General features: G+C 60.8%; 1 protein-coding gene across 10 annotated transcripts in view; it reads left to right on the top strand.

Moving 5' to 3' along the window:
• The window catches only part of CPSF1 (cleavage and polyadenylation specific factor 1), a 69,794-nt gene that overhangs the window by 24,508 nt on the left and 17,736 nt on the right, over window positions 1–27,550 (top strand). For 7 of the 10 annotated variants that reach the window (XR_014953177.1, XR_014953176.1, XM_085572720.1 and 4 more), the window contains 14 exons: window positions 264–315; window positions 683–777; window positions 1,241–1,315; window positions 2,333–2,413; window positions 4,850–4,939; window positions 6,037–6,156; window positions 8,229–8,370; window positions 10,874–11,052; window positions 14,331–14,461; window positions 16,305–16,476; window positions 19,756–19,953; window positions 21,243–21,332; window positions 23,105–23,272; window positions 25,174–25,326. Coding sequence is in view for 8 of the 10 variants with exons in the window: in XM_085572720.1 (XP_085428846.1) it covers window positions 264–315; window positions 683–777; window positions 1,241–1,315; window positions 2,333–2,413; window positions 4,850–4,939; window positions 6,037–6,156; window positions 8,229–8,370; window positions 10,874–11,052; window positions 14,331–14,461; window positions 16,305–16,476; window positions 19,756–19,953; window positions 21,243–21,332; window positions 23,105–23,272; window positions 25,174–25,326 (1,746 nt within the window). In the remaining 2 variants the exon portion in view is untranslated. Of the gene's footprint in view, window positions 1–263; window positions 316–682; window positions 778–1,240; window positions 1,316–2,332; window positions 2,414–4,849; window positions 4,940–6,036; window positions 6,157–8,228; window positions 8,371–8,477; window positions 8,512–8,769; window positions 8,804–9,069; window positions 9,104–10,873; window positions 11,053–14,330; window positions 14,462–16,304; window positions 16,477–19,755; window positions 19,954–21,242; window positions 21,333–23,104; window positions 23,273–25,173; window positions 25,327–27,550 lie in introns of all 10 variants that reach the window. The other 3 variants (XM_085572715.1, XM_085572716.1, XM_085572714.1) reach the window with 3 other exon arrangements.

The raw sequence follows: 27,550 nt of genomic DNA on the forward strand, positions 1-27,550 counted from the left end.
AAAACCCTCCCCACGACCCCAAAATCCACCTGGGGGGACCTTGAAACCCACCCTGGGACCCAAAAATCCCCATCCCAGAGCCCCCGGCTGGAGCGGGCAAGGAGGGGCCTGACAGACAGGTGAGACCCGAAATCACACCCCAAAATTCACCTGGGCACCCCAGAATTCACCTGGGCTCCCCAAAACTCACCTGGGGATCCCCAAAACTCACCTGGGCACCTCAAGTCACACCTGGGCACCCCAAACCTGTCCCTGCCCCCCAGGAGGAGCCCCCGGTGAAGAAGAAACGCTCGGAGCCATCGGGGCCGTGGGCAGGTGGGGACACCTGGGGGACATTGGAGACACCTGGGACACACCTGGGGACAGCTGGGACACACCTGGGGACCTTTTGGGGCACTGGAGACACTTGGGACACACCTGGGGGACACCTGGGGACATTGGGGACACACCTGGGGATATCTGGGGACACCTGGAGGACATTGGGGACACCTGGGGGACATTGGGGGCACACCTGGGGGCCTTTGGGGACACTGGGGATACCGGGGGACACCTGGTGACACAGGGGATGGCAGCGGGTGACACGGGGTGACACAGGGGACGGCAGTAGGTGACACGGGTGACACGGGATGGCAGCGGGTGACACAGGGGGTGACACGGGTGACACAGCTGTGTCCCCTGGCAGGGGGGAAGCCGCAGGCGCAGGACGAGGTGGACGAGATCGAGGTGTACGGCAGCGAGGCGGCCTCGGGGACACAGCTGGCCACCTACTCCTTCGAGGTACTGTCACCTGTGTCACCTCCCTGTCACCTGTCTGTCACCCCCCTGTCACCCCATCCTGGCCACCTACTCCTTCGAGGTACTGTCACCTGTGTCACCTGTGTGTCACCTGTGTCACCTGTCTGTCACCCCCCTGTCACCCCAACCTGGCCACCTACTCCTTCGAGGTACTGTCACCTGTGTCACCTGTGTGTCACCTGTGTCACCTGTCTGTCACCCCCCTGTCACCCCAACCTGGCCACCTACTCCTTCGAGGTACTGTCACCTGTGTCACCTGTGTGTCACCTGTGTCACCTGTCTGTCACCCCCCTGTCACCCCAACCTGGCCACCTACTCCTTCGAGGTACTGTCACCTGTGTGTCACCTGTGTCACCTCCCTGTCACCCATGTGTCACCCATGTGTCACCCCTGTGTCACCCCTGTGTCACCCGTGTCCCCCGTGGCCGCGGTGTCCCCGTGCCAGGTGTGTGACAGCATCCTCAACATCGGGCCCTGCGCCAACGCTGCCATGGGGGAGCCGGCCTTCCTCTCCGAGGAGGTGAGACCCCAAAATCCACCCCAAAAACCCCAGAATTCATCCCAAAACCCACCCCAAACCCACCCCAAACCCGGCCTTCCTCTCCGAGGAGGTGAGACCCCAAAATGGACCCAAAAACCCCAGAATTCACCCCAAAATCCACCCCAAACCCGGCCTTCCTCTCCAAGGAGGTGAGACCCCAAAATGGACCCAAAAACCCCAGAATTCACCCCAAAATCCACCCCAAACCCGGCCTTCCTCTCCAAGGAGGTGAGACCCCAAAATGGACCCAAAAACCCCAGAATTCACCCCAAAATCCACCCCAAACCCACCCCAAACCCGGCCTTCCTCTCCGAGGAGGTGAGACCCCAAAATGGACCCAAAACCCCCAGAATTCACCCCAAAATCCACCCCAAACCCGGCCTTCCTCTCCGAGGAGGTGAGACCCCAAAATCCACCCCAAAAACCCCAGAATTCACCCCAAAATCCACCCCAAACCCACCCCAAACCCGACCTTCCTCTCCGAGGAGGTGAGACCCCAAAATCCACCCCAAAAACCCCAGAATCCACCCCAAAATCCACCCCAAACCCGGCCTTCCTCTCCGAGGAGGTGAGGCCCCAACATGTACCCAAAAACCCCAGAATTCACCCCAAAATCCACCCCAAACCCACCCCAAACCTGGCCTTCCTCTCCGAGGAGGTGAGACCCCAAAATGTACCCAAAAACCCCAGAATCCACCCCAAAACCTGCCCCAAAAACCCCAAAATTCACCCCAAAATCCACCCCAAGAACCCCAAAATCCACCCCAAAATGTACCCCAAAATCCACCCCAAAAACACTCAAATCCACCCCAAAATCCACCCCAAGAACCCCAAAATGTACCCCAAACCTGGTCTTCCTGTCCAAGGAGGTAAGGGACCCAAAAACCCCAAAATGTACCCCAAAATGTACCCCAAAAACCCCAAAATGTACCCCAAAATTCCTGCACCCCAAAGCTGACCCCAATGACCCCAGCTCTGACCCCGCTGTCTCCACAGTTCCAGAACAGCCCCGAGCCCGACCTGGAGATCGTCCTGTGCTCGGGCTACGGCAAGAACGGGGCGCTGACCGTGCTGCAGGTACCCAAAAACCCCAAAAACACCCCAAAAACATCCCAAAAACCCAAAAAACCACCCCAAAAACATCCCAAAAACCCCAAAAACCACCCCAAAAACATCCCAAAAACCCAAAAAAACATCCCAAAAACAGCCCTGGGACCCCAAAACCCCCATAGCCCCAAACCCTCCCTGTGCTCGGGCTACGGCAAGAACGGGGCGCTGACTGTGCTGCAGGTACCCAAAAACCCCAAAAACACCCCAAAAACATCCCAAAAACCCAAAAAATCACCCCAAAAACATCCCTGGGACCCCAAAATCCCCGTAACCCCAAACCCTCCCTGTGCTCGGGCTACGGCAAGAACGGGGCACTGACCGTGCTGCAGGTACCCCAAAACCCCAAAAACACCCCAAAAACATCCCAAAAACCCAAAAACACCCCAAAAACATCCCAAAACCCCAAAAACACCCCAAAAACACCCCAAAAACATCCCCATAACCCCAAAAACCACCCCAAAAACACCCCAAAAATATCCCCATAACCCCAAAAACCCCAAAAAACACCCCAAAAACATCCCCATAACCCCAAAAACCCCAAAAAACACCCCAAAAATATCCCTGGGACCCCAAAAACCACCCCAAAAACATCCCTGGGACCCCAAAACCACCCCAAAAACATCCCTGGGACCCCAAAACCCCCATAGCCCCAAACCCTCCCTGTGCTTGGGCTACGGCAAGAACGGGGCACTGACCGTGCTGCAGGTACCCCAAAACCCCAAAAACACCCCAAAAACATCCCAAAAACCCAAAAAAACACCCCAAAACCAGCCCTGGGACCCCAAAACCCCCATAGCCCCAAACCCTCCCTGTGCTCGGGCTACGGCAAGAACGGGGCGCTGACCGTGCTGCAGGTACCCAAAAACCCAAAAACCACCCCAAAAACACCCCAAAACCATCCCCATAACCCCAAAAACCACCCCAAAAACATCCCTGGGACCCCAAAACCCCAAAAACACCCCAAAAACATCCCAAAAACCCAAAAAAACACCCCAAAAACATCCCCATGACCCCACAAACCCCAAACCCTTCCCTGAAGTCCCAACCCTAAACCCCCACTGAACCCCCAAAACTGCATATCACCCCTGCACCCCAAATCCCTTGTGGACCCCACAAACCCCAAGTCCCCCCTGAACCCCAAAACCCCAAATTCCCCCCAAATTCCAAAACCCCAAATCCCCCCTGAATCCCAAAACCCCCCAGAACCCCAAAAATCCCAAATCTACTGTGAACCTCACAAATCCCAAATCCCTCCTGGACTCCCCCAAAACCCCAAATCCCCCCCAAACCCCACAAACCCCAAATCCCTCCCAAAATCCCAAAGCCCAAACCTGAACCCCAAAACCCCAAATTCCCTGTGGGCCCCCCCACAAACCCCAAATCCCCCCCCAAACCCAAATCCCTCCCAAATTCCCAAAACCCCAAAGCCCAAACCTGAACCCCAAAACCCCAAATTCCCTGTGGACCCCCCCAGAAACCCCAAATCCCCCCTCAAACCCAAATCCCTCCCAAATTCCCAAAATCCCAAAGCCCAAACCTGAACCCCAAAACCCCAAATTCCCTGTGGGCCCCCCCACAAACCCCAAATCCCCCCCCAAACCCAAATCTCTCCCAAATTCCCAAAATCCCAAAGCCCAAACCTGAACCCCAAATCCCCCCGAGCCCCCCGCACCGCCCAGTCCCCCCGCGGGAGGTTCCCGGGGGGCCGATCCCGGTGCCAGAGCAGGGCTGGGGTGAACCAGGGTGACCCCAAAGTCTGGGGTGCGCCTGTACCCCCCAGGGACACCCCAAAACCTGCCTGTACCCCCCAGGGACACCCCAAAACCTGCCTGTACCCCCCAGGGACACCCCAAAACCTGTGGGGTACCCCAAACCCCACCTGTACCCCCCAGGGATACCCCAAAACCCGTCTGTACCCCCCAGGGACACCCCAAAACATGTGGGGTACCCCAAACCCCACCTGTACCCCCCAGGGACACCCCAAAACCTGTGGGGTGCACCCCAAAACCCGCCTGTACCCCCCAGGGACACCTCAGAACTGTCCCCATGCCTGACTGCCACCCCTGTCCCTGTCCCTGTCCCTGTCCCATCCCTGTCCCTGTCCTGTCCCTGTCCCTGTCCCTGTCCCTGTCCCTGTCCCTGTCCCATCCCTGTCCCTGTCCCATCCCTGTCCCTGTCCCTGTCCCTGTCCCTGTCCCTGTCCCTGTCCCTGTCCCATCCCTGTCCCTGTCCCTGTCCCTGTCCCTGTCCCTGTCCCTGTCCCTGTCCCATCCCTGTCCCTGTCCCATCCCTGTCCCTGTCCCATCCCTGTCACTGTCCCTGTCCCCTGTCCCTGTCCCTGTCCCCGTCCCTATTCCCTGTCCCCGTCCCCGTCCCATTGTCACTCCCTGTCCCTGTCCCCAGCGCAGCATCCGGCCGCAGGTTGTGACCACCTTCGAGCTGCCCGGCTGTTACGACATGTGGACGGTCACCGCGCCCCCCCCGCGGGAACAGGTGTGTCCCCATGTCACCCCCTGTGTCCCCGTGTCACCCCTCTGTGTCCCTGTGTCACCCCCTGTGTCACCCCCGTCACCCCACTGTGTCCCTGTGTCATGCTTCCTGTGTCACCATGTCCCCATGTCACCCCCTGTGTCACCCCCATCACCCCTGTGTCCCTGTCATCCTTCCTGTGTCACCATGTCCCCATGTCACCCCCCTGTGTCACCATGTCCCTGTGTCACCCCCCTGTCACCCCCATGTCCTTGTGTCACCCCCCTGTGTCACCATGTCCCCGTGTCACCCTCTGTGTCACCCCCCTGTGTCCCCTGTATCCCTGTGTCGTCCTTCCTATGTCACCTGTGTTCCCCATGCCACTCCCGTGTCCGTGTGTCACCCCCCTGTGTCACCCATGTCCCCATGTCACTCTCATGTCACCTGTGTTGCCGTGTCACCCCTGCGTCCCTGTCTCACCCCCCTGTGTCACCATGTCCCTGTGTCCCCGTGTCCCTGTGTCCCTGTGTCACCTGTGTCCCTGTGTCATCCCTCTGTGTCCCTGTGTCCCTGTGTCCCTGTGTCACCTGTGTCCCTGTGTCATCCCCCTGTGTCACCTTTGTCCCCATGTCCCTGTGTCACCTCTGTCACCTGTGTCCCCATGTCCCTGTGTCACCTGTGTCCCCATGTCCCTGTGTCACCTGTGTCCCTGTGTCCCTGTGTCACCTGTCACCTGTGTCCCCGTGTCCCTGTGTCATGTCCCCGTGTCCCTGTGTCACCTGTCACCTGTGTCCCTGTGTCACCTTTGTCCCCATGTCCCTGTGTCACCTCTGTCACCTGTGTCCTCGTGTCCCTGTGTCATCCCCCTGTGTCCCCGTGTCCCTGTGTCACCTCTGTCACCTGTGTCCCCGTGTCCCTGTGTCCCCATGTCCCTGTGTCACCTGTGTCCCCGTGTCCGTGTGTCATCCCCCTGTGTCCCCGTGTCTCTGTGTCCCCTGTCCCCGTGTCCCATGTGCCCTCACATCCCCACGTCCCTCCGTGTCCTCTGTGTCCCCATGTCCCCCGTCCCCATGTCCCCCGTCCCCGTGTCCCCTGTCCCCACCGAGGCTCTGTCCCCCCAGCCCGAGGTGGCCCCGGGGACCAGCGCGGAGCCTGAGGCGGCGACGGCGGCTCCGGAAACTTCTGAGGAGGACGAGGAACGGCACGGCTTCCTCATCCTGAGCCGCGAGGACTCCACCATGGTGAGGACATGGGGACACCATGGGGACATCATGGGGACACCATGGGGACATGGGGACACCATGGGGACAGGGCTTCCTCATCCTGAGCCGCGAGGACTCCACCATGGTGAGGGACACCATGGGGACATCATGGGGACATTGGGGACATCATGGGGACATCATGGGGACATCATGGGGACATGGGGACACCATGGGGACATCATGGGGACACCATGGGGACATGGGGACAACATGGGGACAGGGCTTCCTCATCCTGAGCCGCGAGGACTCCACCATGGTGAGGGACATCATGGGGACATCTTGGGGACACCATGGGGACATCATGGGGACACCATGGGGACACCATGGGGACATCATGGGGACATGGGGACATGACTTCCTCATCCTGAGCCGCGAGGACTCCACCATGGTGAGGGACATCATGGGGACACCATGGGGACATGGGGACACCATGGGGACAGGGCTTCCTCATCCTGAGCCGTGAGGACTCCACCATGGTGAGGGACATCATGGGGACATCATGGGGACACCATGGGGACATGGGGACAGGGCTTCCTCATCCTGAGCCGCGAGGACTCCACCATGGTGAGGGACAGGGAGCATCGTGGGGACAGTGACATGTTTTTGGGGACTTCCCTGGTTGCCACATCCAGGGCTCCGTCCCCCACAGTGTCCCCTGATTGTCCCCGTGTCCCCAAGGGACAGTGACCTGGATTTGGGGTCACCCTGGGGTCTGGCCCTGCCCGGTGTCCCCTCAGTGTCCCCATGTCCCTCCTTGAGGACGGCAGCCATGTTCTGGTGGCAGTGTGGGTGCCGCGTCCCCAATGTCCCCAATGTCCCCCAATGTCCACAAACCCCCTGATGTCCCCAATATCCCTGATGTCCCTGATGTCCCCAGTGTCCCAAATGTCCCCAAACTCCCCCAATGTCCCCAGTGTCCCTGATGTCCCCAATGTCCCCCCAATGTCCCCAATGTCCCCCCAATGTCCCCAATGCCCCCAATGTCCCCCCAATGTCCCCTCAGTGTCCCCAATGTCCCCAATGTCCCCAATGTCCCCAATGTCCCCAATGTCCCCCCAATGTCCCCAATGTCCCCAATCCCCGCAATGTCCCCAATGTCCCCCCAATGTCCCCAATGTCCCCAATGTCCCCAATGTCCCCCCAATGTCCCCAGTGTCCCCCCAGTGTCCCCAATGTCCCCAATGTCCCCAATGTCCCCAATGTCCCCAATCCCCGCAATGTCCCCAATGTCCCCCCAATGTCCCCCCAATGTCCCCAATGTCCCCAATGTCCCCAATGTCCCCCCAATGTCCCCAATGTCCCCAATGTCCCCAATGTCCCCAATGTCCCCAATGTCCCCAATGCCCCCAATGTCCCCCCAATGTCCCCAATGCCCCCAATGTCCCCCCAATGTCCCCAATGTCCCCAATGTCCCCAATGTCCCCCCAATGTCCCCAGTGTCCCCCCAGTGTCCCCAATGTCCCCAATGTCCCCAATGTCCCCAATGTCCCCAATCCCCGCAATGTCCCCAATGTCCCCCCAATGTCCCCCCAATGTCCCCAATGCCCCCAATGTCCCCAATGTCCCCAATGTCCCCAATGTCCCCCCAATGTCCCCAATGCCCCCAATGTCCCCAATGTCCCCAATGTCCCCAATGTCCCCCCAATGTCCCCAATGTCCCCAATGTCCCCAATGTCCCCCCAATGTCCCCAATGTCCCCCAATGTCCCCAATGTCCCCAATGTCCCCAATGTCCCCAATGCCCCCAATGTCCCCCAATGTCCCCCAATGTCCCCAATGTCCCCCCAGTGTCCCCAATGCCCCCAATGTCCCCAATGTCCCCCCAATGTCCCCCCAATGTCCCCCAATGTCCCCCCAATGTCCCCAATGTCCCCCCAATGTCCCCAATGTCCCCCCAGTGTCCCCAATGCCCCCAATGTCCCCCAATGTCCCCAATGTCCCCCCAATGTCCCCCCAATGTCCCCCCAATGTCCCCAATGTCCCCCCAGTGTCCCAATGCCCCCAGTGTCCCCTCAGTGTCCCCGATGTCCCTGATGTCCCCGATGTCCCCAGATCCTGCAGACGGGCCAGGAGATCCTGGAGCTGGACACGAGCGGCTTCGCCACGCAGGGCCCGACCGTGTTCGCGGGGAACCTGGGCCAGGGCCAGTTCATCGTGCAGGTGTCACCGCTGGGGCTGCGGCTGCTGCAGGGCGGTGAGTGACACACCTGGGACACACCTGGGACACACCTGGGACACACCTGGACACACCTGGGGACACACCTGGGACACACCTGGGGACAGGGCCAGTTCATCGTGCAGGTGTCACCACTGGGGCTGCGGCTGCTGCAGGGCGGTGAGTGACACACCTGGGACACACCTGGGACACACCTGGGGACAGGGACACACCTGGGGCATTGGGGACACACCTGGGGCCAGGGCCAGTTCATCGTGCAGGTGTCACCGCTGGGGCTGCGGCTGCTGCAGGGCGGTGAGTGACACACCTGGGGGACACCTGGGGACACACCTGGGGACACACCTGGGACACACCTGGTGACAGGGACACACCTGGGGCATTGGGGACACCTGGGGCCAGGGCCAGTTCATCGTGCAGGTGTCACCACTGGGGCTGCGGCTGCTGCAGGGCGGTGAGTGACACACCTGGGACACACCTGGGGACACCTGGGGACACACCTGGGGACACACCTGGGGACACCTGGGGACAGGGACACACCTGGGGCATTGGGGACACCTGGGGCCAGGGCCAGTTCATCGTGCAGGTGTCACCGCTGGGGCTGCGGCTGCTGCAGGGCGGTGAGTGACACACCTGGGACACCTGGGGACACACCTGGGGACAGGGACACACCTGGGGACACCTGGGACACAGCTGGGCCAGGGCCAGTTCATCGTGCAGGTGTCACCACTGGGGCTGCGGCTGCTGCAGGGCGGTGAGTGACACACCTGGGACACCTGGGGACACCTGGGGACACACCTGGGGACACACCTGGGGACACCTGGGACATTGGGGACACACCTGGGACACACCTGGGGACACACCTGGGGACACACCTGGGACACACCTGGGGACACACCTGGGGACACACCTGGGGACAGGGACACACCTGGGGACACCTGGGACACACCTGGGGCCAGGGCCAGTTCATCGTGCAGGTGTCACCGCTGGGGCTGCGGCTGCTGCAGGGCGGTGAGTGACACACCTGGGACACACCTGGGGACAGGGACACACCTGGGACACACCTGGGGACACAGCTGGGCCAGGGCCAGTTCATCGTGCAGGTGTCACCGCTGGGGCTGCGGCTGCTGCAGGGCGGTGAGTGACACACCTGGGACACCTGGGGACACACCTGGGGACAGGGACACACCTGGGGACAGGGACACACCTGGGGACACACCTGGGGACACACCTGGGACACACCTGGGGACACCTGGGGACAGGGACACACCTGGGGACAGGGACACACCTGGGGACACACCTGGGGACAGGGACACAGCTGGGGACACCTGGGACACACCTGGGCCAGGGCCAGTTCATCGTGCAGGTGTCACTGCTGGGGCTGCGGCTGCTGCAGGGCGGTGAGTGACACACCTGGGACACACCTGGGGACACCTGGGGACACACCTGGGGACAGGGACACACCTGGGGACAGGGACACAGCTGGGGACAGGGACACACCTGGGGACAGGGACACAGCTGGGGACAGGGACACACCTGGGAACACCTGGGACACACCTGGGATACACCTGGGGACACCTGGACACACCTGGGGACAGGGACACAGCTGGGGACAGGGACACACCTGGGAACACCTGGGACACACCTGGACACACCTGGGGACACCTGGGGACACACCTGGGGACAGGGACACACCTGGGACACACCTGGACACACCTGGGGACAGGGACACACCTGGGAACACCTGGGACACACCTGGGATACACCTGGGGTGACACCAGGGTGTCACACAGGCCCTGCTGTGTCCCCAGGTGTGACGTCAAGGGGGCGGCAGAGGAAGAGGTGACACCAGAGGGTGGCACCAGGGGGACACTGCTGGGCCATTCTTGGGGCTGCAGTGACAGGTGACATTGGCAGGTGACACAGGGGGTGTAACACTGCTGTGACCCCATGGTGACACTGTTGTGGCACTGCTGTCCCCACATGGGTTTGGGTGACACAGGGGTGATGTGACACCTCTGTGACCCCCTGGTGACACCGCTGTGACCCCCTGGTGACCCCACTGTCCCCACGGTGACCCAGCTGGACTTTGTCCCCGTGGGTTTGGGTGACACAGGGGTGTAACACTGCTGTGACCCCGTGGTGACACTGTTGTGGCACTGCTGTCCCCACACGGGTTTGGGGTGACACAGGGGTGATGTGACACTGATGTGACACCGCTGTGACCCCCTGGTGACACCGTTGTCCCCACAGTGACCCAGCTGCACTTTGTCCCCGTGGGTTTGGGTGACACAGGGGTGATGTGACACTGCTGTGACCCCCTGGTGACACTGTTGTGTCACTGCTGTCCCCACATGGGTTTGGGTGACACAGGGGTGATGTGACACCGCTGTGACCCCCTGGTGACACCGCTGTGACCCCGCTGTCCCCGCAGTGACCCAGCTGCACTTTGTCCCCGTGGGTTTGGGTGACACAGGGGGTGTGACACCGCTGTGACCCCCTGGTGACACCGTTGTCCCCGCAGTGACCCAGCTGCACTTTGTCCCCGTGGACCTGGGCTCGCCCATCGTGCACTGCGCCGTGGCCGATCCCTTCGGGGTGCTGCTCAGCGCCGACGGCCACCTGGCCACCTTCACCCTCAAGGGGGACACCTACGGCGGCCGCGCCCCGCGCCTGGCGCTGCTGCGGCCCCCGGTGGCACACGTGAGTGTCACCCGTGTCCCCAACCCCTCCTGACTGTCCCCAACCCCTCCTGATTGTCCCCAACCCCTCCTGACTGTCCCCAACCCCTCCTGACCCAACCAAACCCCTCCTGACTGTCCTGCTGTGGTCCCTGGTGGCACACCTGAGTGTCACCCGTGTCCCCAACCCCTCCTGACTGTCCTTGCTGTGGTCCCTGGTGGCACACCTGAGTGTCACCCGTGTCCCCAACCCCTCCTGACTGTCCCCAACACCTCCTGACTGTCCCCAACCCGTCCCAACCCAACCCAACCCCTCCTGATTGTCCCTGCTCCTGCCACCCGTGGCACACATGAGTGTCACCCTGTCACCTCTGTCCCCAACCCCTCCTGGCGCTGCTGCGGCCCCCGGTGGCACACGTGAGTGTCACCCGTGTCCCCAACCCCTCCTGATTGTCCCCAACCCCTCCTGGCGCTGCTGCAGCCCCCGGTGGCACACGTGAGTGTCACCTGTGTCCCCAACCCCTCCTGACCCAACCAAACCCCTCCTGACTGTCCCTGCTGTGGCCCCTGGTGGCACACGTGAATGTCACCCGTGTCCCCAACCCCTCCTGACTGTCCTGCTGTGGCCCCTGGTGGCACACCTGAGTGTCACCTGTGTCCCCAACCCCTCCTGACTGTCCTTGCTGTGGTCCCTGGTGGCACACCTGACTGTCACCCGTGTCCCCAACCCCTCCTGACTGTCTGTCCCCAACACCTCCTGACTGTCCCCAACCCCTCCTGACTGTCCCCAACCCGTCCCAACCCAACCCAACCCCTCCTGATTGTCCCTGCTCCTGCCACCCGTGGCACACATGAGTGTCACCCTGTCACCTCTGTCCCCAACCCCTCCTGGCGCTGCTGCGGCCCCCGGTGGCACACGTGAGTGTCACCCGTGTCCCCAACCCCTCCTGATTGTCCCCAACCCCTCCTGGCGCTGCTGCGGCCCACAGTGGCACACGTGAGTGTCACCTGTGTCCCCAACCCCTCCTGATTGTCCCCAACCCCTCCTGACCCAACCAAACCCCTCCTGACTGTCCTGCTGTGGCCCCTGGTGGCCCACGTGAGTGTCACCCGTGTCCCCAACCCCTCCTGACCCAACCCAACCCCTCCTGACTGTCCCCAACCCCTCCTGACTGTCCCCAACCCCTCCTGACTCTCCTGCTGTGGCCCCTGGTGGCCCACGTGAGTGTCACCCGTGTCCCCAACCCCTCCTGACCCAACCCAACCCCTCCTGATTGTCCCTGCTCCTGCCACCCGTGGCACACATGAGTGTCACCCTGTCACCTCTGTCCCCAACCCCTCCTGGCGCTGCTGCGGCCCACGGTGGCACACGTGAGTGTCACCCGTGTCCCCAACCCCTCCTGATTGTCCCCAACCCCTCCTGGCGCTGCTGCAGCCCCCGGTGGCACATGTGAGTGTCACTCTGTCACTCTGTCACATTGTTCTCCTGTCACAATTCCCATTGTTTTCCTGCAGGAATTCCCATTGTTTTCCTGCAGGAATTCCCATTGTTCTCCTGTCACAATTCCCATTGTTCTCCTGTCACAATTCCCATTGTTCTCCTGTCACAATTCCCATTGTTTTCCTGTCACAATTCCCATTCTCCCCCCATAACTCCCATTGTTTTTCCACCATGATTTTTGTTTTCCTTCTGGAATTCCTGTCATTTTCCCTCCAGAATTCCTGTTTTTCAATTCCCATTTTCCCCCAGAATTTCCACTGTTTTCCCCCTGGAATTCCCATTGGTTTTCTGCAGGAATTCCCATTGTTTTCCTGTCACGGTTCCCATCATTTTCCTGTCACAATTCCCACTCTGTCAACCCTTCCTGACCCAACCCAACCCCTCCTGACTGTCCTGCTGTGGCCCCCGGTGGCACATGTGAGTGTCACCTGTGTCCCCAACCATCCCTGACTGTCCTGCTGTGGCCACCCGTGGCACACGTGAGTGTCACCGTGTCACCGTGTCCCCAACCCTTCCTCACTGTCCCTGATCCTGCCACCCGTGTCACACGTGTGTGTCCCTGTGTCCCCAGTGACGTTCCCTGGCAGCTGTCGTGGGTGACAGCGCTGTACTTAGACCAGCACCTTTCCGGAATGTCCCCAGTGTCCCCAATGTCCCCCAATGTCCCCAATGTCCCCCCAATGTCCCCAATGTCCCCAATGTCCCCAATGTCCCCCAATGTCCCCCCAATGTCCCCAATGTCCCCCCAATGTCCCCAATGTCCCCAATGTCCCCCCATGTCCCCAATGTTCTTAATATCCCCAATGTCCCCAATGTCCTCAGTGTCCCGACTGATGTCCCCGTTGTCCCCTGCAGTCCTCGCAGGTGACGGTGCTCTGCCTGTACCAGGACCTTTCTGGAATGTCCCCATTGATGTCCCCGATGTCCTCACTGACGTCCCCAATGTCCCCAATGTCCCCGTTGATGTCCCCATTGATGTCCCCGTTGTCCCCTGTAGTCCTCGCGGGTGACGGCGCTCTGCCTGTACTGGGACCTTTCTGGAATGTCCCCGTTGATGTCCCCAGTGTCCCCGTTGATGTCCCCAATGTCCCCATTGATGTCCCCAATGTCTCTGTTGATGTCCCCAATGTCCCCGTTGATGTCCCCAATGTCCCATTGTCCCCTGCACTCCTCGCGGGTGACGGCGCTCTGCCTGTACCGGGACCTTTCCAGAATGTCCCCATTGATGTCCCCAATGTCCCCAATGTCCCCAGTGTCCCCGTTGATGTCCCCAATGTCCCCAATGTCCCCATTGATGTCCCCAGTGTCCCCGTTGATGTCCCCAGTGTCCCCAATGTCCCCATTGATGTCCCCAATGTCCCCGTTGATGTCCCCAATGTCCCATTGTCCCCTGCAGTCCTCGCGGGTGACGGCGCTCTGCCTGTACCAGGACCTTTCCGGAATGTCCCCATTGATGTCCCCAATGTCCCCATTGATGTCCTCAATGTCCCCAGTGTCCCCAGTGTCCCCATTGATGTCCCCAGTGTCCCCATTGCTGTCCCCAATGTCCCCGTTAATGTCCCCATTGATGTTCCCATTGTCCCCTGCAGTCCTCGCGGGTGACGGCGCTCTGCCTGTACCGGACCTTTCTGGAATGTCCCCGTTGATGTCCCCAGTGTCCCCGTTGATGTCCTCAATGTCCCCAGTGTCCCCAGTGTCCCCATTGATGTCCCCAGTGTCCCCAATGTCCCCAATGTCCCCATTGCTGTCCCCAATGTCCCCGTTAATGTCCCCATTGATGTTCCCATTGTCTCCTGCAGTCCTCGCGGGTGACGGCGCTCTGCCTGTACCGGGACCTTTCCGGAATGTTCACCACCGAGAGCCGCGCCCCCCGCGAGGAGCCCCCGCCCCGCCCCCACGCCGAGGCCGAGACCCTCATCCAGGACCTCAGGTGGGTCACAAGGTCCCCAAGGTGTCCCCAGGTGTCCCCAAGATGTCCCCAGGTGTCCCCAGTCTCCAGGTATTCCCAGCTGTGTCTCCAGCGATGTTCTCAGGTGTCCCCAGGTGTGTCCCAGGTGTGTCTCAGGTGTCCCCCAGGTGTGTCCCAGGTGTGTCCCAGCTGTGCCCAATCTCCAGGTGTTCCTGGTTGTGTCTCCAGGGATGTTCTCAGGTGTATCTCAGGTCTATCCCAGGTGTGCCCGGGTGTGTCCAGGTGTTCCCCAGGTGTGCCCAGTTGTATCGCAGGTGTGCCCAGCTGTATGTCAGGTCTATCCTAGGTGTGCCCAGGTGTCCCCAGGTGTGCCCAGGTGGTTCCCAGGTGCATCCAGGTAACTCAGGTGTGTCCAGGGTTTCCTCAGTGTATCCCAGATGACCCCAGGTGAACTCAGGTGTGCCCAGGTCTATCCCAGCTGTATCCCAGATAACTCAGGTGTGCCCCAGGTGTGCCCATATGTGCCCAGGTGTATCCCAGGTGTACCCAGGTGTGCCCAGGTGTGCCCAGGTAACTCAGGTGTGCTGTCTCCTGCAGCGGCTTGGTGGACGACGAGGACGAGATGCTGTACGGGGACTGGGGGGGTGTTTCCAGGGGGGTCCCAGGTTTATCCCAGGTGTACCCAGGTGTACCCAGGTGTATCCTAGGTGTACCCAGGTGTACCCAGGTGTACCCAGGTGTGCCCAGGTGTGCCCAGGTAACTCAGGTGTGCCCATGTCCCACAGCGGCTCGGTGGACGACGAGGAGGAGATGCTGTACGGGGACTGGGGGGTGTTTCCAGGGGGGTCCCAGGTGTATCCCAGGTGTACCCAGGTGTGTCCAGGTGTGCCCAGGTGTGCCCAGGTGTGCCCAGGTGTGCCCAGGTAACTCAGGTGTGCCCATGTCCCGCAGCGGCTCGGTGGACGACGAGGAGGAGATGCTGTACGGGGACTGGGGGGTGTTTCCAGGGGGGTCCCAGGTGTATCCCAGGTGTATCCCAGGTGTACCCCAGGTGTGCCCAGGTGTGCCCAGGTGTGCCCAGGTAACTCAGGTGAGCTGTCTCCCGCAGCGGCTCGGTGGACGACGAGGAGGAGATGCTGTACGGGGACTGGGGGGTGTTTCCAGGGGGTTCCCAGGTGTATCCCAGGTGTGAACAGGTGTATCCCAGGTGTGCCCAGGTCTGTGCCAGGTCTATCCCAGGTGTGCCCCAGGTGTGCCCAGGTCTATGCCAGGTCTATCCCAAGTCTATCCCAGGTCTATCCCAGGTGTATCCCAGGTGTATCCCAGGTGTACCCAGGTGTATCCCAGGTCTATTCCAGGTGTACCCAGGTGTATCCCAGGTGTGCCCAGGTAACTCAGGTGTGCCCATGTCCCGCAGCGGCTCGGTGGACGACGAGGAGGAGATGCTGTACGGGGACTGGGGGGTGTTTCCAGGGGGGTCCCAGGTGTATCCCAGGTGTATCCCAGGTGTGCCCAGGTGTGCCCAGGTGTGCCCAGGTAACTCAGGTGTGCCCATGTCCCGCAGTGGCTCGGTGGACGACGAGGAGGAGATGCTGTACGGGGACTGGGGGGTGTTTCCAGGGGGGTCCCAGGTTTATCCCAGGTGTACCCAGGTGTACCCAGGTGTGCCCAGGTGTGCCCAGGTAACTCAGGTGTGCTGTCTCCCGCAGCGGCTCGGTGGACGACGAGGAGGAGATGCTGTACGGGGACTGGGGGGTGTTTCCAGGGGGGTCCCAGGTGTACCCCAGGTGTACCCAGGTGTGCCCAGGTGTGCCCAGGTGTGCCCAGGTGTGCCCAGGTAACTCAGGTGAGCTGTCTCCCGCAGCGGCTCGGTGGACGACGAGGAGGAGATGCTGTACGGGGACTCGGGGGGCTCGGGCCGCTCGCCGCCCCGGGAGGAGCCGCGGCGGGCGGGACCCCCCGAGCGCGAGCCGGCCCCGCTCCGGCCCGAGCCCTCGCACTGGTGCGTGCTGGCCCGGGAGAACGGCCACATGGAGGTACTGGGAGCACTGGGAGGGACTGGGAATGGGAACTGGGAATGGGGAACTGGGAACGGGGCTGGGAACTGGGCTGGGAACTGGGAACGGGGATGGGGAGACTGGGAACGGGGCTGGGAACTGGGAATGGGGCTGGGAATGGGAATGGGACTGGGGAACTGGGAATGGGGCTGGGAACTGGGAACGGGGATGGGGAACTGGGAACGGGGATGGGAAACTGGGAACGGGGCTGGGGACTGGGAATGGGAACTGGGAACAGGGCTGGGGAACTGGGAACGGGGATGGGAAATTGGGAATGGGGCTGGGGAACTTGGAACGGGGCTGGGAACTGGGAATGGGGATAGGAATGGGGCTGGGAACTGGGAATGGGAACTGGGAACGGGGCTGGGAACTGGGAACAGGGATGGGAATGGGGCTGGGAACTGGGAACGGGGATGGGGAACTGGGAACAGGGCTGGGGAACTGGGTATGGGGCTGGGGAACTGGGAATGGGAACTGGGAACAGGGCTGGGGAACTGGGAACGGGGATGGGAAACTGGGAATGGGGCTGGGAACTGGGAACGGGGATGGGAATGGGGCTGGGAATGGGAACGGGGCTGGGAACTGGGAACGGGGATGGGAACTGGGAACGGGGATGGGAATGGGGCTGGGAATGGGAACGGGGCTGGGAACTGGGAACGGGGATGGGAACTGGGAACGGGGATGGGGAACTGGGAACGGGGCTGGGAATGGGAATGGGACTGGGGAACTGGGAATGGGGCTGGGGAACTGGGAACGGGGCTGGGAACTGGGAATGGGGCTGGGAACTGGGAACGGGGCTGGGAACTGGGAACGGAGTTCCAGTATTCCCATTTTCCAGTTGCTGTTTTCCCTCTGGAATTCCCATTGTTCTCCTGTCACAATTCCCATTGTTCTCCTGCAGGAATTCCCATTGTTTTCCTGCAGGAATTCCCATTGTTCTCCTGTCACAATTCCCATTGTTTTCCTGTCACAATTCCCATTCTCCCCCCATAACTCCCATTGTTTTTCCACCATGATTTTTGTTTTCCTTCTGGAATTCCTGTCATTTTCCCTCCAGAATTCCTGTTTTTCAATTCCCATTTTCCCCCAGAATTCCCACTGTTTTCCCCCTGGAATTCCCATTGGTTTCCTGCAGGAATTCCCATTGTTTTCCTGTCACGGTTCCCATCATTTTCCTGTCACAATTCCCATCCTTTACCTGCCAGAATTCCCATTTTCAGTTGCTCTTTTCTTTCTGCCATTCCCATTCCCCCACCAATTAACTCCCATTCTTCTCCCACCATCATTTTCGTTCTCCCATGAAAATTCCCATTTTTTCCCCCCGTAATTCCCACTTTTCCCATTTTCCCCAAGATCTCCCAGGTTCCTGAGTGGTGCCTGGTTTTCCTGGTGCAGAATTCCCAGCAGGGCAGCGGGTGCTGGTGGATTCCTCCTTCGAGCAGCCCCAGTTCCCATTTCCCCCCAGAATTCCTGGTGTTTACCCCTGGAATTCCCATTTTCCAATTGTTGTTTTCCTGCTGGAATTCCCATTGTTTCCCCTCTGGAATCCCCATTGTTTTCCTCACAGAATTCCCATTCTTTTCCTCTCAGAATTCCCATTCCTGTCCCCCACCAATACCTCCCATTGTTCTCCCTGTGTGATTTTTGTTTTCCCATCATCATTCCCACCATTTTCCCCCTGGAATTCCCACTGTTCTCCTGTCACAATTCCCATCATTTTCCTGCAGGAATTCCCATCATTTTCCCATCACAATTCCCATCCTTTTCCTACCAGAATTCCCATTTTCAGTTGCTCTTTTCTTGCTGCAATTCCCATTTCCCTCCCCATATAACTCCCATTCTTCTCCCACCGTCATTTTCGTTCTCCCATCAAAATTCCCATTTTTTTTCCCAATTTTTTCCATTTTCCCCAAGATCTCCCAGGTTCCTGAGTGGTGCCTGGTTTTCCTGGTGCAGAATTCCCAGCAGGGCAGCGGGTGCTGGTGGATTCCTCCTTCGAGCAGCCCCAGTTCCCATTTTCCCCCAGAATTCCTGGTGTTTACCCCTGGAATTCCCATTGGTTTCCTGCAGGAATTCCCACTGTTCTCCTGTCACAATTCCCATCATTTTCCTGCAGGAATTCCCATCATTTTCCCATCACAATTCCCATCCTTTTCCTACCAGAATTCCCATTTTCAGTTGCTCTTTTCTTGCTGCCATTCCCATTCCCCTCCCCATATAACTCCCATTCTTCTCCCACCGTCATTTTCGTTCTCCCATCAAAATTCCCATTTTTTTTCCCCGTAATTCCCATTTTTCCCATTTTCCCCAAGATCTCCCAGGTTCCCAAGTGGTGCCTGGTGTTCCTGGTGCAGAATTCCCAACAGGGCAGCGGGTGCTGGTGGATTCCTCCTTCAGGCAGCCCCAGTTCCCATTTCCCCCCAGAATTCCTGGTGTTTTCCCCCTGGAATTCCCATTGTTTTCCTGCAGGAATTCCCATCATTTTCCCATCACAATTCCCATCATTTTCCTGTCACAATTCCCATCGTTTACCTGCCAGAATTCCCATTTTCAGTTGCTCTTTTCTTGCTGCCATTCCCATTCCCCTCCCCATGTAACTCCCATTCTTCTCCCACCATCATTTTCGTTCTCCCATCAAAATTCCCATTTTTTCCCCCCGTAATTCCCATTTTTCCCATTTTCCCCAAGATCTCCCAGGTTCCTGAGTGGTGCCTGGTTTTCCTGGTGCAGAATTCCCAGCAGGGCAGCGGGTGCTGGTGGATTCCTCCTTCAGGCAGCCCCATTTCCCTTTTCCCCCCAGAATTCCTGGTGTTTACCCCTGGAATTCCCATTTTCCAATTGTTGTTTTCCTGCTGGAATTCCCATTGTTTCCCCTCTGGAATCCCCATTGTTTTCCTCACAGAATTCCCATTCTTTTCCTCTCAGAATTCCCATTCCTGTCCCCCACCAATACCTCCCATTGTTCTCCCTGTGTGATTTTTGTTTTCCCATCATCATTCCCACCATTTTCCCCGTGGAATTCCCACTGTTCTCCTGTCACAATTCCCATCATTTTCCCATCACAATTCCCATCATTTTCCCATCACAATTCCCATCGTTTTCCTACCAGAATTCCCATTTTCAGTTGCTCTTTTCTTGCTGCCATTCCCATTCCCCTCCCCATACAACTCCCATTCTTCTCCCACCGTCATTTTCGTTCTCCCATGAAAATTCCCATTTTTTCCCCCCGTAATTCCCACTTTTCCCGTTTTCCCCAAGATCTACCAGGTTCCCGAGTGGCGCCTGGTGTTCCTGGTGAAGAACTTCCCGGTGGGGCAGCGGGTGCTGGTGGATTCCTCCTTCGGGCAGCCGGCGGCCGAGCCCCGCAAGGACGAGCGCGGCGAGCGGGAGCTGCCGCACGTGCGGGAGCTGCTGCTGGTGGGGCTGGGCCGTGCCCAGAGCCGCCCCTTCCTGCTGGTACTGGGCAAACTGGGAGCACTGGGAGCACTGGGAGCTGCCGCACGTGCGGGAGCTGCTGCTGGTGGGGCTGGGCCGCGCCCAGAGCCGCCCCTTCCTGCTGGTACTGGGCAAACTGGGCAAACTGGGAGCACTGGGAGCGCTGGGATGGGCACTGGGAGCACTGGGAGCTGCCCCACGTGCGGGAGCTGCTGCTGGTGGGGCTGGGCCGTGCCCAGAGCCGCCCCTTCCTGCTGGTACTGGGCAAACTGGGAGCACTGGGAGCACTGGGAGCGCTGGGATGGGCACTGGGAGCACTGGGATGGGCACTGGGATGGCACTGGGATGGCACTGGGATGGGCACTGGGAGCACTGGGAACACTGGGAGCACTGGGATGGGCACTGGGATGGCACTGGGATGGGCATTGGGATGGGCACTGGGAGCACTGGGAGCTGCCGCACGTGCGGGAGCTGCTGCTGGTGGGGCTGGGCCGTGCCCAGAGCCGCCCCTTCCTGCTGGTACTGGGCAAACTGGGAGCACTGGGAGCACTGGGAGTGCTGGGATGGGCACTGGGATGGGCACTGGGATGGGCACTGGGATGGGCACTGGGATGGGCACTGGGAGCACTGGGATGGCACTGGGATGGGCACTGGGAGCACTGGGAGCTGCCGCACGTGCGGGAGCTGCTGCTGGTGGGGCTGGGCCGTGCCCAGAGCCGCCCCTTCCTGCTGGTACTGGGCAAACTGGGCAAACTGGGAGCACTGGGAGCGCTGGGATGGGCACTGGGAGCACTGGGAGCACTGGGATGGGCACTGGGATGGGCACTGGGATGGGCACTGGGAGCACTGGGATGGGCACTGGGAGCACTGGGAGCACTGGGATGGGCACTGGGATGGGCACTGGGAGCACTGGGAGCACTGGGATGGGCACTGGGATGGGCACTGGGAGCACTGGGAGCACTGGGATGGGCACTGGGAGCACTGGGATGGCACTGGGATGGATTTTTGGGGTTCGGGGTTGGATTTTGGGGTTCTGGGATGGATTTTGGGGTGACTCTGGCCGTTTTCGGGGTGACTCCTGCTGTTTTTGGGGTGACTCTGGCCGTTTTCGGGGTGACTCTGGCCATTTTTGGGGTTCAGGTGCACGTGGAGCAGGAGCTGCTCCTCTACGAGGCCTTTGGGGTTCCGGGATGGATTTTGGGGTTCCGGGATGGATTTTGGGGTTCCGGGATGGATTTTGGGGTTCGGGGATGGATTTTGGGGTGACTCTGGCTGTTTTTGGGGTGACTCTGGCCATTTTTGGGGTTCAGGTGCACGTGGAGCAGGAGCTGCTCCTCTACGAGGCCTTTGCCCACGACTCCCAGCTGGGCCAGAGCAACCTCAAGGTTCGGTTCCGCAAGGTGAGAGGGGCTGGGGGGATTTTGGGGGGTCCAGGGGGGGCCTGGGGGGATTTGGGGGGTCTTGGGGGGATTTGGGGAGAATTTGGGGGGTCCTGGGGCGATTTGGGGTGCCTGGGGGAATTTGGGGAGGATTTTTTGGGGGCATTTGGGGATGATTTTTTGGGGTCTCCAGGACGATTTGGAGAGGATTTTCCGGGGGTCTCTGGGGGGATTTTGGGAAGATTTTTTTGGGGGATTTTTGGATGATTTTTTGGGGGTCTCCAGGAGGATTTGGGGAGGATTTTTCGGGGCTCCCTGGCAGGATCTGGGGGGATTTTTCGGGGGTCCTCGGGAGGATTTGGGGAGGATTTCTTGGGGTCTCCAGGAGGATTTGAAGAGGTTTTTCTGGGGGGATTTTGGGAAGATTTTTCTGGGGGATTTGGGGATGATTTTTGGGGGTCTCCAGGAGGATTTGGGGAGGATTTTTCAGGGGAATTTGAGGAGGATTTTTCAGGGGGATTTGAGGAGGATTTTTTGGAGGTCTCCAGGAGAATTTGGGGGGATTTTCCGGGGCTCCCTGGCAGGATCTGGGGGGATTTTTCGGGGGTTCCCGGCAGGATCTGGGGGGATTTTCCGGGGGTCCCTGGGAGGATCTGGGGGGATTTTTCGGGGGTCCCCGGCAGGATCTGGGGGGATTTTTCGGGGGGATTTGGGGAGGATTTTTTGGATGTCACCGGAGGGATTTTCTGGGGGTCTCTGGGGGGATTTTCGGGGCTCCCCGGCAGGATCTGGGGGGATTTTCGGGGCTCCCCGGCAGGATCTGGGGGGATTTTTCGGGGGTCCCCAGCAGGATCTGGGGGGATTTTTCGGGAGGATTTGGGGAGGATTTTTTGGATGTCTCTGGAAGGGATTTTCCGGGGGTCCCCGGCAGGATCTGGGGGGATTTTCGGGGGTCCTCGGCAGGATCTAGGGGGATTTCCGGGGGTCCCCGTCAGGATCTGGGGGGATTTTCGGGGGTCTCCGTCAGGACTTGGGGGGATTTTCGGGGCTCCCCGGCAGGATCTGGGGGGATTTTCGGGGCTCCCCGGCAGGATCTGGGGGGATTTTCGGGGCTCCCTGGCAGGATCTGGGGGGATTTTTTGGGGGTCCCCAGCAGGATCTGGGGGGATTTTTGGGGCTCCCTGGGAGGATCTGGGGGGATTTTTCGGGGGTCCCTGGCAGGATCTGGGGGGATTTTTCGGGGGTCCCCAGCAGGATCTGGGGGGATTTTCGGGGGTCCCCGGCAGAATCTGGGGGGATTTCCGGGGGTCCCCGTCAGGATCTGGGGGGATTTTCGGGGGTCTCCGTCAGGACTTGGGGGGATTTTCGGGGCTCCCCGGCAGGATCTGGGGGGATTTTCCGGGGCTCCCCGGCAGGATCTGGGGGGATTTTTGGGGCTCCCTGGGAGGATCTGGGGGGATTTTTCGGGGGTCCCCGGCAGGATCTGGGGGGATTTTCGGGGGGATTTGGGGAGGATTTTTTGGATGTCACCGGAGGGATTTTCTGGGGGTCTCTGGGGGGATTTTCGGGGCTCCCCGTCAGGATTTGGGGGGATTTCCGGGGCTCCCCGGCAGGATCTGGGGGGATTTTTCGGGGGTCCCCAGCAGGATCTGGGGGGATTTTTCGGGGGGATTTGGGGAGGATTTTTTGGGTGTCTCTGGAAGGGATTTTCCGGGGGTCCCCGGCAGGATTTGGGGGGATTTCCGGGGGTCCCCGGCAGGATCCGGGGGTCCCTCAGCCCCGCCTCCGCCCAGGTGCCGCACGGGATCAATTTTCGGGAGAAGAAGCCGCGGCCGTCGCGGAAGAAGCCGGAGGGGCCGGCGGCCGGGGGGGCCGCGGGCGGGACCCCCGAGGAGCCGGGGGGGCCCCGGGGCCGCGTGGCGCGCTTCCGCCCCTTCCACGACATCTACGGCTACTCGGGGGTCAGCACCCCGAAAACCCGGGCACCCCGAATCCACCGGGACCCCGAATCCACCGGGACCCCAAATCCACCGGGACCCCAAATCCACCGGGACCCCCAGTTTGGGGGTGGGACCCCAAATCCGGGGGGTGGGACCCCGAATCCACCGGGACCCCAAATCCACCGGGACCCCAAATCCGGGGCGGGTGGGACCCCAGATCCACCGGGACCCCAAATCCGGGGGAGGGCTGGGACCCCAAAAATGGGCAGGGACCCCAAATCCACCGGGACCCCAAATCCGGGGCGGGTGGGACCCCAGATCCACCGGGACCCCAAATCCGGGGGAGGGCTGGGACCCCAAAAATGGGCAGGGACCCCAAATCCACCGGGACCCCAAATCCGGGGCGGGTGGAACCCCAAATCGACCGGGACCCCGAATCCAGCGGGGGGCTGGGACCCCAAAAATGGGCAGGGATCCCAAATCCACTGGGACCCCAAATCCGGGGGGGGCTGGGACCTCAAAATCCACCGGGACCCCCAGTTCGGGGGTGGGACCTTAAAATCCACCGAGACCCCAAATCCAGGGCGGGTGGGACCCCAAAATCCACTGGGACCCCGAATCCGGGGGGTGGGACCCCAAATCCACCGGGACCCCCAGTTCGGGGGTGGGACCTTAAAATCCACCAGGACCCCAAATCCAGGGCGGGTGGGACCCCAAAAATGGGCAGGGACCCCAAATCCACCGGGACCCCAAATCCGGGGGGTGGGACCCCAAATCCACCGAGACCCCAAATCCGGGGGGGGGGTGGGACCCCAAATCCACCGGGACCCCAAATCCGGGGGGTGGGACCCCAAAATCCACCGGGACCCCAAATCCGGGGGGTGGGACCCCAAATCCACCGGGACCCCAAATCCGGAGGGTGGGACCCCAAATCCACCGGGACCCCAAATCCGGGGGGTGGGACCCCAAAATCCACCGGGACCCCAAATCCGGGTGGGTGGGACCCCAAAATCCACCGGGACCCCGAATCCATTGGGGGTGGGACCCCAAATCTGCCCCCACTTCCAGATGTCCCCAGGTGTCCCTCACCTGTCCCCAGGTGTCTCACCTGTCCCTCACCTGTCCCTCACCTGTCCCAGGTGTTCATCTGCGGCCCCTCCCCGCACTGGGTGCTGCTGACGGGCCGGGGGGCGCTGGGTGTCCCTGTCCCCAGGTGTCCCTCACCTGTCCCCAGGTGTCTCACCTGTCCCTCACCTGTCCCAGGTGTTCATCTGCGGCCCCTCCCCGCACTGGGTGCTGCTGACGGGCCGGGGGGCGCTGGGTGTCCCTGTCCCCAGGTGTCCCTCACCTGTCCCCAGGTGTCTCACCTGTCCCCAGGTGTCTCACCTGTCCCCAGGTGTCCCTCACCTGTCCCCAGGTGTCTCACCTGTCCCCAGGTGTCTCACCTGTCCCTCACCTGTCCCTCACCTGCCCAGGTGTTCATCTGCGGCCCCTCCCCGCACTGGGTGCTGCTGACGGGCCGGGGGGTGCTGGGTGTTCCTGTCCCCAGGTGTCCCTCACCTGTCCCCAGGTGTCTCACCTGTCCCCAGGTGTCTCACCTGTCCCTCACCTGTCCCTCACCTGTCCCTCACCTGCCCAGGTGTTCATCTGCGGCCCCTCCCCGCACTGGGTGCTGCTGACGGGCCGGGAGGCGCTGGGTGTTCCTGTCCCCAGGTGTCTCACCTGTCCCCAGGTGTCTCACCTGTCCCCAGGTGTCCCCAGGTGTCTCACCTGTCCCTCACCTGCCCAGGTGTTCATCTGCGGCCCCTCCCCGCACTGGGTGCTGCTGACGGGCCGGGGGGCGCTGGGTGTTCCTGTCCCCAGGTGTCCCTCACCTGTCCCCAGGTGTCCCCAGGTGTCTCACCTGTCCCTCACCTGCCCAGGTGTTCATCTGCGGCCCCTCCCCGCACTGGGTGCTGCTGACGGGCCGGGGGGCGCTGCGCCTGCACCCCATGGGCATCGACGGCCCCGTGGAGTCCTTCGCACCTTTCCACAACGTCAACTGCCCCAAGGGCTTCCTGTACTTCAACCGGCAGGTGGGCACACCTGGGCACACCTGGGCACACCTGGGCACGGCTAGGAACACACCTGGGCACACCTGGGCACACCTGGGCACAGCTAGGAACACACCTGGGCACGGCTAGGAACACACCTGGGCATGCCTGGGGGGGCACCTGAACTCCCCAAGGGCTTCCTGTACTTCAACCGACAGGTGGGCACACCTGGGTACACCTGGGCACACCTGGGCACGGCTGGGAACACACCTGGGCACACCTGGGCATGGCTGGGGGGGCACCTGAACTGCCCCAAGGGCTTCCTGTACTTCAACCGGCAGGTGGGCACACCTGGGTACACCTGGGCACACCTGGGCACGGCTAGGAACACACCTGGGCACACCTGGGCACACCTGGGCACAGCTAGGAACACACCTGGGCACGGCTAGGAACACACCTGGGCATGCCTGGGGGGGCACCTGAACTCCCCAAGGGCTTCCTGTACTTCAACCGACAGGTGGGCACACCTGGGTACACCTGGGCACACCTGGGCACGGCTGGGAACACACCTGGGCACACCTGGGCATGGCTGGGGGGGCACCTGAACTGCCCCAAGGGCTTCCTGTACTTCAACCGGCAGGTGGGCACACCTGGGTACACCTGGGCACACCTGGGCATGGCTGGGCACAGCTAGGAACACACCTAGGCACGGCTAGGAACACACCTGGGCACACCTGGGCATGGCTGGGGGGGCACATGGACTGCCCCAAGGGCCTCCTGTACTTCAACCGACAGGTGGGCACACCTGGCACACCTGAGTACACCTGGGCACGGCTGGGAACACACCTGGGTACACCTGGGCATGGCTGGGGGGGCACCTGAACTGCCCCAAGGGCCTCCTGTACTTCAACCGACAGGTGGGCACACCTGGCACACCTGAGTACACCTGGGCACGGCTGGGAACACACCTGGGTACACCTGGGCACGGCTAGGAGCACACCTGGGCATGGCTGGGGGGGCACCTGAACTGCCCCAAGGGCTTCCTGTACTTCAACCGACAGGTGGGCACACCTGGGTACACCTGGGCACACCTGGGCACGGCTGGGAACACACCTGGGCACACCTGGGCACGGCTAGGAACACACCTGGGCATGGCTGGGGGGGCACCTGAACTGCCCCAAGGGCTTCCTGTACTTCAACCGACAGGTGGGCACACCTGGGTACACCTGGGCACACCTGGGCACGGCTGGGAACACACCTGGGCACACCTGGGCACGGCTAGGAACACACCTGGGCATGGCTGGGGGGGCACCTGAACTGCCCCAAGGGCTTCCTGTACTTCAACTGACAGGTGGGCACACCTGGGCACACCTGGGCATGGCTAGGAACACACCTGGGCACACCTGGGCACGGCTAAGAACACACCTGGGCACGGCTGGGCATGGCTAGGAACACACCTGGCACACCTGGGGGGGCACCAAGGGCTTCCTGTACTTCAACCACCAGGTGGGCACACCTGGCACACCTGAGGGGGCCCTGAGCCACCTTGGGGTGATTTTGGGGTCACTTTGGGGCATTTTGGGGTGACTTTGGGATATTTTGGGTGCCAGGGCGAGCTGAGGATCAGCGTGCTCCCCTGTACCTGCGCTGTGGCACACCTGAGCCATTCTGGGGTTATTTTGGGGTGACTCTGGGACATTTTGGGGTGACTCAGGGATATTTTGGGATATTTTGGGGTGACTTTGGGATATTTTGGGTGCCAGAGCGAGCTGAGGATCAGTGTGCTCCCCATACCTGTCCTGTGGCACACCTGAGCCATTTTGGGATATTTTGGGGTGACTCTGGGATATTTTGGGGTGACTCTGGGATATTTTGGGGTGACTCTGGGATATTTTGGGGTGGCTCTGGGACATTTTGGGATATTTTGGGGTGACTCAGGGATATTTTGGGGTGGCTCTGGGATATTTCAGGGTGACTCGGACATTTTGGGATATTTTGGGGTGACTCTGGGATATTTTGGGGTGACTCAGGGACATTTTGGGGTGACTCAGGGATATTTTGGGGTGACTCGGACATTTTGGGATATTTTGGGGTGACTTTGGGATATTTTGGGATGACTCAGGGATATTTTGGGTGCCAGGGCGAGTTGAGGATCAGCGTGCTCCCCTGTACCTGTCCTGTGGCACACCTGAGCCATTCTGGGGTTATTTTGGGGTCACTTTGGGATATTTTGTGGTGGCTCTGGGATATTTTGGGGTGACTCAGA

The sequence above is a fragment of the Lonchura striata genome, chromosome 2 (genome assembly GCF_050655825.1).
Source record: "Lonchura striata isolate lonStrDom1 chromosome 2, ASM5065582v1, whole genome shotgun sequence".
Classification (NCBI taxonomy): domain Eukaryota; kingdom Metazoa; phylum Chordata; class Aves; order Passeriformes; family Estrildidae; genus Lonchura; species Lonchura striata.